This window comes from Macrobrachium nipponense, chromosome 36 (genome assembly GCF_015104395.2).
Source record: "Macrobrachium nipponense isolate FS-2020 chromosome 36, ASM1510439v2, whole genome shotgun sequence".
NCBI lineage: Eukaryota > Metazoa > Arthropoda > Malacostraca > Decapoda > Palaemonidae > Macrobrachium > Macrobrachium nipponense.
In genome coordinates, this window is record NC_087220.1 from 51,831,094 (window position 1) to 51,844,197 (window position 13,104).

Sequence of the window (13,104 nt, forward strand, 5' to 3'; positions counted from 1 at the left end):
ATTAAATGCATGTTTATATACACACAGTTTCATTCCATCTGAAAAATCAAGTCAACCGAGGTTTCATGAAACGAAATCAGTGATGAGGCTAATTCTAAAATCTTAAAAAAAAAGACTCATAACCATATTCATAACATAACGTTGAATGAACAGCCAGTCGTTGGTCTTCATCCATCTCAAAAATTTAAACTACCAGGCAAAAAAACATACCCACAAGCAGCCAATATTAATTACCGCTAAAAAAGAGAGGCCGAGAGGAGGAACAAACAAAAACCGCGCGCGGAGAATATATCCATCTATGGCGAGGTGTGATAAAGGATAAAAAAAAGTGAGAATGTGTGTGTGTGTGTGTGGTATCCCCGCCGAAAGGAAAATTCTAAGAAATGAGAGCCTTTTCATATGGCCTTCGCCAATAGGGAATGCGCGATTCCTTTCTCTCCCGTTCGCCATCGACTACCTTTAAGTCCGCAATAGGACCTCTCTCTCTCTCTCTCTCTCTCTCTCTCTCTCTCTCTCTCTCTCTCTCTCTCTCTCTCCACAGGCACAGACCGCCCCAAAACACCCACTCCACTCAGCAGAAGGCAGAAGGTGGAATATATATCCTGCGAGCTAGAAAAAATCTTCACACCCGGCCGTTCCCCAACACAAGAAGACGCCTCGAAACATTGACACACACTCTCTCTCTCTCTCTCTCTCTCTCTCTCCCTCTCTACAAAGGGCAAAAATAAACCGCGACAAAGACACCGCTGTTGTTGTGAAGATCTGTTGCGTTTATACCTTCCTATCACCATTTTTCCCCCCCCTTTTTTTTACGTATTTCGGTCATATTTTTCACACATTTCGGTGTATTTCCCCCTTCCTCACCCCCCTTAAACCCAATCCCCCATACCCCGGTCGCATCCACTCTCCCCATTCATCTCCTGAGGATGGGGTATGGGGTTTGAGAAAGGGGGTGAGGGGGTGCGGGGCCCCATTCCGAAACAGCATATCATGTTCGCCGTTCTTTTGTTGACTCCAGAGGAATTTCAATCGCACATAATCTTCACTTCACGCGCTCGTATGAATGGTCTTCGATTGGGGAGAGAGAGAGAGAGAGAGAGAGAGAGAGAGAGAGAGAGAGCCAGCAAATTTTTCACACCTCACCCTCACAACCCTAGCAATTTCCAACCCTTCGGAAATTTGAGGAAAACAAAAAACCGACACAAAAGAACACAACAAAGAACAGAGGACCTAAAAAAAAAAAAAAAAAAAAAAAAAAAAAAAAAAAAAAAAAAAAAAAAGTTCAATTAAACGTGACGATTCTGCGCATCAACGTCCCGATACGAAATACGTCGAGTCGTATTCCGTAATGACGTAACTTTTCTCCCCTGTCAAGAGATGTATACGTCAAACCAATACGCAAATGGCAAATGCCAGCTTAGTATGTATAAAAATACCGAAGTATAAAGGTATGGAAAGGTTATCCTAATGAACGTGACCAAAGGACGAAGCTTTATTTAAACACATGACCTGAAACTAGAGCGGATGCAGGCAAAACCTAATTATTGGAAAATATTAAAAGAAAAACTAAACAAGGATTAACCCGTAATATTGTAATATCAAAGGTGCTTGTACGGGGAATATTCTTTGCACGTCAGCGGATAAAAGCAAGGCCATAGATATGAAAATAGCTAAAAATATTTTAAAAACTGAATAAATAAATATGTGATCTAGATATAAAAAGGTCGTATCTTACTTAGCCTAAATGAAAAATGTAAAGAATCAATTACACGATAAATAAAATACTCCTATTTTGCCACCCCTCCTATCGTTAATCTATAAACCCCATACGTGAATGACGATGAAAAATATCTTTGACTTTTAAAATCACAACTCGAAAACAGAATATTTGCAGGACGTCTTTTTATAAAACGCTAACTCAAATATCAGAATACTCGATGAAGTTCCCTTTCAATACTCTAACTCAAAATCTCTGAGGGTAAAAAAAAAATATATAAAAAAGTTCAAATCCTGAAAAGAAATTCGACAGAGCCTTCAGGATCTGATCGTTAAACGTGTAATTATTTAACCTGGATCATTTGCATAAGACAGTTTATTCGACTCTCTTCCATTCACCTTCCCCCCGAAAGCAGGGACGAGGCCATATTGGCAGCTTAACCAATCCCGTCTCGAAAACATGAATTTTCCCCGACACATTTCGAGAGATATATGGACGGCAAACGAAACATCCTTACGAAAAGGATTCTTCCTCCTCCTTCTTCCTCCTGTCCCACCCGAATCCTATGACTTCCTCCTAAATCCTTCCGTACGCCTATAGGCCATAGCACCCCTTCCCCACCCCTGGCACCCGGACCACTAATATTTTCCCTTAGTCATTGACACAACAGGAAATGCGGATCACACACTCCATTGCACAGCTTTCGGATACGAAACCCCGACAACATCGCCACGATCTAGCGACCAGAAAACTAAATAAAAATATAAAAAAAGGAATAAATAAACATAAAAAAACTATAAAAAAACCATAAGATTCTGGGGGTAGATGCCTCTTTGAGTACCGACAAATTACACGCCATGATATTACACCGCATCTCCAAGAAACCGGATAGTCTCTTGGATCTTTTGACTAAATGCCTACATTAGGACCTGAATGGGAGACAGAGAAACAGGGATTTTGAGGGATGAATGGACGGAGAGCTGACAGATAGACAGACAGACAGGACGACGGTTAATAGACAGGGCGACTCTTAATAGACGTATCGATAGGTTCCTGATATACAAAGAGCAGGAAGGCTTATATGGAAATGAAACCATACTAGACTAGGGACTTTGGGAGTCACTACGGCATGGAATCAATTTATGAATGGCATGGTGGAATCTGCGACTGAATGGTATGATGAAATTAATTTATGAATGGTATGGTGGAATCTGCGACTGAATGGTATGGTTCAATCAATTTATGAATGGTATGGTGGAATCTACGAATGAATGGTATAATGAAATCAATTTACGAATGGTATAGTGAAATCAATTTATGAATGGTATAGTGACATCAATTTTGAATGGTAAAGTGAAATCTGCCACTGAATGGTATAGTGAAATCAATATACGAATGGCATAGTGAAATAAACTTTTGAATGGTATAGTGAAACCAATATACAAATGGCATAGTGAAGTCAATTTATGAATAGTATGGTGAAATGTGTGAATGAGTGGTATAGAGAAATCAGTTTATGAATGGTACAGTGAAATCAATATATGAATGGAATAGTATTTATTAGTAATACCAGTAGTAATGACGACGCTCATCCATATACCTTCTATATAGATATTTCTACATAAAGTTATGAATGAATGTAGTAGTTGTTGGTAGTAAATGGCTGACTGAAGGGTATGAGTTTACCTGGAAGAGTATAACTACTATTCAATGGGAAATCATGTCTGTACTATCTACTATACTAGTCACGGTAATAGTAACTGATCTGAGGGAATTCGATAACTGATACAAAGCATATATACGATTAGGGTTCTGATCAAACCAAATAGGAACGAAATATCCTCTAATAAACATATATATAAAAAAAGTTATTTACATGAACCAGAACAACAACAAAATACAAAAAAAAAAAAAAACAAAAAAACCGTAAACAATACTCCAATAAGAAAAGGAAAAAAAAAGTTATATGAGAATTCTTAAACTTCACATGAAAAGTGACTTCAAAGTTGAACAGAACCGAAAGAGTAAAAAGAAAAAAAAAAAAAAAAAAGAAAAAAGAAAAAAAAGTTCAGCATTATCTTTGAACAAAAAATGCCCAAATAATAACTAAAGACACACCAGTTGGGCGACATCAAAGCAGCTGATGAATTCTTTGTGACAGGGAAGGTTGGTACGGGACTGATACGGGGGTGGGGAGACTGATCGGGAGGGGGAGAGGGACTGACAGCAATCGGGGATGGGTAGATGAGATGGAATGAAGAGGATGGAGTGGGGGGGATTGGGGGGGAGGGGGGAAAGGGGGGTAAAGGGGGGGGGGGGGGATGTGGTGTACTTGAAAGGGGATGAGTCTTTTTGTTTGTGCATCTTTTATGTTCTAAATTTTTCCTCCTTGGATGTTGGAAATGAAAATACGCGAGTAAAAACGGCACAATATACTTACAGATACACAGAGAGAGAGATATCTGCAGAATACACCCGAATATACACGGGATATGTTTCCGATGTATTCCTCTTTATATGAATCTCTCGAAGAAGCTAACGGATTATTCCCTGAATATATTTCGAGAATGCATTTCGAACCCAACGCACCTAATGTTCAAATAAAACTATGCATTTAACGCTAAAGTGAACTATTATCTACACACTGAAATATAACGTCAACGCTAATAAGATATACTATAAGTATAACAAAATCCAAATGGCCTACGTAAAAGATATAAAACAAACAATAAATCTATTTCGTAAAAAGATATTCATCTCGGTCGAACAATCTCTCTCTCTCTCTCTCTCACAGCCATCAAGAGTTCTGACCCAAACATGTGACATAATAGAGAACTCCTAAATCTCACGGACTTCGTAGAGGACAGAGAGAGAGAGAGAGAGAGAGAGAGAGAGAGAGAGAGAGAGAGAGAGAGAGAGAGAGGTGCAAAGAGATATCTACCTTATGACAGGCGACAATCGGGTCGAGATTAAGCTGGGCCAGTCAAGCATCCTCCTGACGGCCTAAACAATACAGGCTATTTTACCACCACACCCGGTCGTCCCTCCCCCCTTACTGCTCTCCTCTCTCTCTCTCTCTCTCTCTCTCTCTCCTCTCGTGCACACTCACACTCGCCGACGTCCACACACACACACACACACACACACACTCTCTCTCTCTCTCTCTCTCTCTCTCTCTCGTATACAACAAACAGCATATATTGGAATCATATATATTTCTTAACTGAGTGTACTGATGCCATATACTCCATACTGTGTGGGAGAGAGAGAGAGAGAGAGAGAGAGAGAGAGAGAGAGAGAAATATCCACCATGATAACAGGGAGAGGGTGAGAGAGATCCACTATCACTATCATAACTGAGAGAGAGATAGATAGAGAGACAAATATCCACCATAATAACGGTGAGGGAGAGAGAGAGAGAGAGAGAGATAAATATCCGCTACCATAAAAACTCCTCCCCGAAGGCGTTTAAGAAAAAAAAAAAAAAAAAACTACCGCAGTCATTTGAACTTGTATTTGAGAAGTCCGCAATATCTTTTCAATACCCAAGAGGAGGAGATGGACCCGACGCAATTGTCGTGCAATGAAACTATGGATTTCACATCAGCTTCCTAATAATTCCTGACCGAGGCAAAGCATAAGGGCTAAATAACTCCTAAGTTATTCCTAAGTTACTCCCAGCGGGAAATTCCAACCACAATTCCAGGTGGGAATTATCACGCCATAAACGCTTTTGCGGGATATATGGTTTGAAGAAGCATCGAAAGAAGAGAATAAAATAAAATAAAACATTCGTTTCAAAAGTGGATGGATAAGGGGTCGTAACATTGTGATCGAACTTGAGAGAAAAAACAGACTGTCTATAATTTATCGCGTACAAGAATAGCAGCCATTTGAAGTGGGTTAGAAATGAAGACCTAAAAATACTTCAAGATACATATGTGTGTATGTATACGTACACATTCATCTTGGTATATACGATACAACGAAATCAATAAAACAAAAATGTACCCAATGAAAAGTACTTTGCGGATGGCAGATATCCATCTCTGAACAAATATGAAATGAACAAGTCACCGATATGACATACGAATTAAAATCTATACATTTTTCGAAAAACTTCCAAAGGTTGTTAAAAAGAATCAATTCCTAACATTTCAATTCGGAAACACCGCCGCGAGACGATTACTTATGAAAAAAAAAAAAAAAAAAAAAAACGTTCAGTGCCGGAAAAACACACACCAGAACATTACTTACAATAAAGACCATTAAATTTTCCCTCACAATTGACATCAGCTTCCAAAATCCCTTAGGATGCCCTCCCCCCCCACCCCCTTTTGGAAAGAAATCGAAAGACTCAATCATGCATAAGGGAGACTTTAGTTCGCCCGCCACCAGCCAATCACAAATCAGCAGCGTCTGCTGCTGACAGTTCATTGGCTACGGATCTGGGCCCCCCTAAAATTTAGGCACCCTTCCTTCCTGCTCCCATAGCCGAATGAAATAACGGGGAATTGTTTGTTTTCTTTGGGAATTACATGACAATAATGATGCTGATGTTATTATAACATTACATAAATATAACAACACAAGTAACAACCACACAGAGCACATTAACAACCGCGTTAAGGTTATGAAGTTGTTAACAATGTGATCAGCTGACCACAGAATACATAAGCAGACTTCCTTAAAAGATGTAGAACAAAATTCTACGAGAGAGAGAGAAGAGAGAGAGAGAGAAGAGAGAGAGAGAGAGAGAGAGAGAGAGTAAACAAATTTCCTAAAAAAAGGAAGAATAAAAATTAGGGCAATTCGAGTCGAGAGAGAGAGAGAGAGAAGAGAGATGAGAGAGGAGAGAGAGAGAGAGAGAGAGAGAGAGAGAGGTTTGGAGGGGTGGTTTAAGAACAGGAAGCTAAGTTTGAAATACAATAAAACTCCAGCCGTATTGTTTCTTTCTTGAGTCAATGCCACCGCTCTCCTTCATCTGGTGGGAATGGAGGAGGGAGGAGGAGGTGGGGGGAGGAGGGGAGGAGGAGGAGGAGGAGGAGGAGAGGAGGAGAGAAGAAAGAAAAAAAAAAAACCCCGGGAAAGGAGAGAAAGAAAAAGCGATGGTACAAAGAAGATTTATATCTATATAACTGATTATTTGTCAGATGATGTAAGTAAATAATATCCATATATAATAACTCGTAATTTTTTCATATATATATATATATATATATATATATATATATATATATATATATATATATATATATATATATAACTGATCGTTTTTCTAATGGTTTAGGTAAATATCTATATATAATAAATGATAATTGTCCTTTCCTGCCAATACGTTACTCATTGATAATTTTATATATATATATATATATATATTATATATTATATATATATATATATATAGTTATATTTATTATAAATTATTTAAATATAGATGAATCAACATTTTATCACATTTTCTGCACATCATTTAAGAGTTGATATAGCAATTATTTTAAGAAAGTGTACATTCAATTATGACAGACGTTGATTCAAAATAGAATGTCCAAGATATTTCCGTCAAAGAACACTATTATATACCAATAGATCCACATTTCGTTTGTAACTTTTTTTTTAACTAGTTTTTTATTTTACCTTTTTTCTATGCGATTGGTCTTCTCTCTCTCTCTCTCTCTCTCTCTCTCTGTCTCTGATCTCTCTCTCTCTCTGTCTCACCTAATGTATACGAAATTGCTAGAATTCATCTCTTTTACACCGAATTTTCTTTAACTTTAGATATCATTCTATTCATCATCAGAGTATTCCACTTTCTCTCTTTATACGTCATTTATTTTCCATAGCTTCTATTTCTTCCACGCCTACTTTATCTACAACCGATATCCTCTCCTTTACCGTTCTCTCTCCATTCTCCTCTATGCACCCAATTTCTTCCTCTCTTCCTTTGCCTCAACCTCCAAGACTTCGGCTTCCTCCTCCTCCTCCTCCTCCTCCTCCTCCTCCTCCCCTTCTCCGAAACAAAAGAAACACTTCACTTTGAGAATATTTCATACAGCGATTGTAGTGCGGTTGGGCATTCCCAGCCCCCTCCCCCCCCCTTCTTCTTCTTCCCAGTACGCCAGTTCCCCCACCCTCACCACACTACTGCCCCCTTTCGAGAGAGAAAAGAAAAAAAAGTTGGGTCCTAAGAATATGTAACATGGTTGAACTCTCTCTCTCTCTCTCTCTCTCTTATATTCTGGTATAAAAGAATTTTTTGTACATAAACACGTTAATAAACTATCTGTAACAATCTCTCTCTTAAATTCTGGCATAAAAATCTTTTATATACATAAAAATTAAAAAACTATCTGTAACAATCCCTCTCTCTCTCTCTCTCTCTCTCTCTCTCTCTCTCTCCCACATGAAACCACAACAGATACGCAAACTAGTATAGCACCCATGACTATACAATATCATCTGGAAGTAAACATTAAAAGTTATGGCAATATATTTGCCTGTAAAAATTTACGATGCTAATAAACCATTGCTTCCATCAGGAAAAATAGTATCTAATTAACATAAAAGAAGTAATTACCCACACATGCACAACTATGGAAGCGTACATTACATACACGTGTACGTATACCGTGCGTATTAAATTCTTCTATACTTACTTGCTATACATAATAGAAGTAGAAAAAATAAATAAAAATAAAAAAATGCATTTTTATTCATATAAAATATATAACAATGACGAATAGGTACCAAAAAATAAATAAATAAATAAAATCAAATAAATATTGTTGTCCACATAAAAAAATTAATATACAATAATAAAAAAATACAGTTTTATTCTTATAAATATATAACAGTGACGAATACGTACCAGAAAAAAAAGATAATAAAAAAGATTTTTTTTATTGATATACAATATATAACAATGACGAATAAGTACCAGAAAAAAAAATAATAATAAAAAGTCACTTCTATTCTTAAAAATAGATAGCAGTTAAAAATACCTACCGGAAAATAATCAATAAAATGCAACACGGCTTTCTAATCGAATGACATGTCAAGCGCTTTCTACGAATACGGACTTTAAGTGCCTGCTTTCTCGAACTGAAGGGGGTGGATTATCGGTTAAGTTTTTTTTATCGCACAGAAGAAAAAAAAAAGTCCCCCCCCCAAAAAAAAGGTGCTACCTTCAATCGTCCAAATGGGTGAGAAATGTTTTTGGCTTTGGCTTGAGCGTGGTAGTGAATTGCGAATGTTTGTGTTTGCAAGAGAAAGACATTGTGTTTCTCCTATACTTGCTTACGATTAAAAGTTAAATTAATGATAGATAGGTAAAATCTAATTATTTTTATCAAATTAAACCATCAAAAGGAAACGTTCTGGCTCAAAATGATTAATAAAGTAAACGACTTGTTTACTTTTAATTTTATGCCAATATTGCTTATTTCATTTTTGTTTTCAAACAAGTCTGGGCTATTAATATATATATATATATATATATATATATATATATATATATATTATATATATACATACATATATATATATATATATATATATATATATATATATATATATATATATATATGATTAAATAAATTATGTCGACGCTACAGTAACTCCTTATCAATCATCTCCGTTCACAAATACCCCTATTTACGGAAACCTACTCCCCCCTCCCCTATTTCCAATGCACGAGAACTCTTCCTCCCATACTTTATAATAACTCTCCCTATTTCTTGCACATAATAACATTTGCATGCCTCCCATATCTCTTCTTCAGAAGAGTCTTTCACTGGGGGTCTTTCATTATCTCTGGAGCAACGCTGCCCCTCATTCTGTGCAGGAATTTATGTTCGTTTAATAGTAATCACTCCATGCGGTTCCCAGTCAAGAAACGTGTTGGGGGCGGAAGAGAAGAAAGAAGTAAGAAGAAGAAGAAGAAGAAGAAGAAGAGGAGGAGGAGAGGGGAGAAAAAAGACAGAAGAAGAAAAAAAGAACGAAGAGGAGACGGATGGAAATGAAAATTGACGAGAAGAAGCCAGAAAAGAAAAGCAAGTAATGAAATGAAGAAGAGGAGGGAGGAAGAAGAAGGGGGAAGGGGGAGGCGGAGGAGGAAAAAAGACAAAAGAATAAGAAGAAGAAAATAGTGGAGGAGAGAGGACAAAAAAAGACAAGAAGAAGAAAAAGAGGAGGAGACGGAGGAATTGAAAAAGAAGACTAAGAAGAAGAAAGAAGGACTTAAATGGAAGGAAATGAGGAAGGAGGGGGAGGAAGTGAAGAGAAAAAAACACACGAAGAAGAAAAAGAAAAGAGGAAGCAGGAGGGAAAAAAAGACCAAGATAAGAAGAATGAAGAAAAGGGAAAAGGAAGGAGGAAAAGATGAAGAAAGATGGAAAAGAAGAAAGAGAAAACTGAGAGAGGAGGAGGAGGATGGAGGAGGAGACGAGAAAAGACAAGAAGATGAAGACGGGGAAGACGAAGAGGAGGAAGTGGAGGAGAAGGAAAAAATACAAGAAGAAGAAGAAGAAGAAGAAGAAGAATTAGAAGGCAGTCCAAAGAATGTATAGAGAGAAGGAAAGGGGGGAGTGAGGGAGAACACAACCTCCCTCATAATAGAAGGGGAGGGGAGGAGGGAGGAGGGGAGGGGGAGGGGAGGAGGGGCAGGAGGTCTGCTTGATTAAAAAACCTCGATTTCATTTCACGATTTCTCGAGTTGTGTCTTTTGTTGCGGAGGGACAAAATGAACATATCATCCAGCAATATTATTTACTCGCAGCTCCTACTCTCTCTCTCTCTCTCTCTCTCTCTCTCTCTCTCTCTCTCTCTCTCTCTCTCTCCCCGTCTGTCCTTATTGTCGTGAGACAATAATAAATTTCCTCTCTCTCTCTTCTTTTCTTTTCTCTTTTCCTCCTTTTGTTTCTCTGTGGTTCCTCTTGCCATGCATTCCCAGTTTTAAATTTCCTTCTCGTCTTTGATTTTATCTCTCTCTCTCTCTCTCTCTCTCTCTCTCTCTCTCTCTCTCTCTCTCTCTCTTATTCATATATGTAAAAACCAAAAGTGTGTATATATATATATATACACACACACACACACACACACACACACATATATATATATATATATATATTATATATATATATATATATTATATATAGATATAATATATATATATATATATAAGCATTTCATTTTCCTAATTTTATAGTCGAGGCGTTCTACAGCCCTTATTATACTGCTTAAGAAAATTATATTACATAATATAAGTATATATATACATATATAATATCTGTAATTCAAATATACGCTCGTGATAAAAGAAAAACTTGACAAGTTACTCCCGCACATAAAACTCACTTATTATTAACAGAAAACATCTCCACAAAGTTGATCAAAATAATAGAAAAATGACCAAAACCCCGCTGTTACTGTAATGCCAAAATCTAAACCCAACTCGACGGCCAAAATGATTATCTGAGAAACCACGAATCCCCAAAAAACAAAAAGAAGAAGAAAAAGAAGGTAAAGGAAGTTCATTATCCTAACAATAAATAGCCAGCTATACTCATTTCCCTGAACGGCTCGGAATTCCCTAGAGGCCTGGGGAAAAATCCCTGAGAGAACTAGGGACCCAGTGCATATTTCTCCCCTACACCTGCTCGTGAGGGGAGGGAGTAAAGGAGGAGTAATCAGTGCATATTTCAACCTACTCCCCTCCCTCCCCCTGCCCCCACTCTCACTCCCCGGACAGGTGACATGCGTTGATATGGAGACAGTGGCAGGAGGCGAGTCTTCGCGAGCAATTAAGAAAGCGAGCGAGAGCAAGCGGTGGCGTTCCTAGACGACGCGTCACAGACGTGTACGTGCAAGAGGACGAGGCGCAAACCTGTAGTACGAGAGAGAGAGAGAGAGAGAGAGAGAGAGAGAGAGAGAGAGAGAGAATTGTCAAATTTCAGTAATCTGTCATCGCAGTTATTTTATTACGCAGGGCAAAGATCTCAACATTATTTGTACCACTATTGCGGTTACTAATATAATCGCCAGAGAGAGAGAGAGAGAGAGAGAGGAATTTCAACAACCCGATTATTATCGCAATTAGTTATTTCACTCCTTAAGGCGGAGGCAACATTGTTGACACATTGCAAAATAAAGATAATAAATATATATTCATCATCCATAGCAGGAATAACAGTGACATCATTATAATCATGAACACTGTCATGAATGATAAAGTTCTTAAATAATATAATTCCCCATTTAATTTCACCAATCAAAGCTAAATAAACAAGTAACCTAAAACAGACATTTTTATAATCTACATCTAAATCTAAAATAAACATAAATCAACGTCCTACAGTTACAACTACAGTCAGTCTCTACAGGAAGGACAAACTAAAGAAAACTAAAACTAAATGATAAAAACAAAATAAAAGTTCACTCACTATTATTGCCTTGTTGCTCCATGTCATTGGAATACTGACCTGAAATGAAAAAGAGAAATATTTAAAGAATTACTCATCACTGTGATGTCATGACGTCACCATGACGTCATCAAGAAGTATAAGCGTATAGAGATTAAAACTGAAGAATGGTCTCATTCGTCCTGCAAAGGTTGAATTATATTAAACGCCTGTAAACACAGGCATATTCATGTATACATATACACATACATAGTCCTCTCAATAATGCATAATATCAGCTCTTACATGTAACGCCAAGTCATTCCACCTCTGACGGAACAGTTTCTTAAAAAATGCTGGAAACACACTTCCACACGCATTTGCAATCATACATAATACACACATGCATACTTACATACGTATATACATAAGTAGTACATGTTGGGGACTGGCCATTATCACAAAGATACAGCCTCGATCGCTATGTATAAAGTGTGAAAACTATAAAATAAGCCCTAAAATCATCAACATGAACCATTGCAAGAGTCTGTTTAACCAAAACAACGTGAAAAACTCGCAACAAAGAAACTCGATAACAGTTAATAAGAGAAAATGTTCTCATACGATAAATACATTTCTGGAACAAATTGTACAATTCAATGTGAGCCACTTACAAAAGTAATTGAATAACCTTTACGAGAGAGAGAGAGAGAGAGAGAGAGAGAGAGAGAGAGAGAGAGAGAGAGAGAGAGAGAGAATCTTTTTACAAGAAACATACATTCAATTCTTGAACAATATTTCAAACTCATTGAAAAGATACGAAAAATAATTAAATAATGTACTGTCCAGTTTCCCTATATCACAGCATTCAGTGGAGAGAGAGAGAGAGAGAGAGAGAGAGAGAGAGAGAGAGAGAGAGAGAGAGAGAGAGAGAGAAAATAAAAAATTTTTTGATCTCTCACAAAATCATTATATTGCAATCTGTACCAC

General features: G+C 37.3%; 1 protein-coding gene across 2 annotated transcripts in view; it reads right to left on the reverse strand.

Moving 5' to 3' along the window:
- The window catches only part of LOC135203654 (kinesin-like protein KIF27), a 647,339-nt gene that overhangs the window by 212,356 nt on the left and 421,879 nt on the right, over positions 1-13,104 (reverse strand). Inside the window, exon 17 of one of the 2 annotated variants that reach the window (XM_064233507.1) lies at positions 12,157-12,195. The exons of the other annotated variant lie outside the window; for it this stretch is intronic. Coding sequence (XP_064089577.1) covers positions 12,157-12,195 — 39 coding nt within the window. The remainder of the gene's footprint in view (positions 1-12,156; positions 12,196-13,104) is intronic. 2 annotated transcript variants of the gene reach the window in all.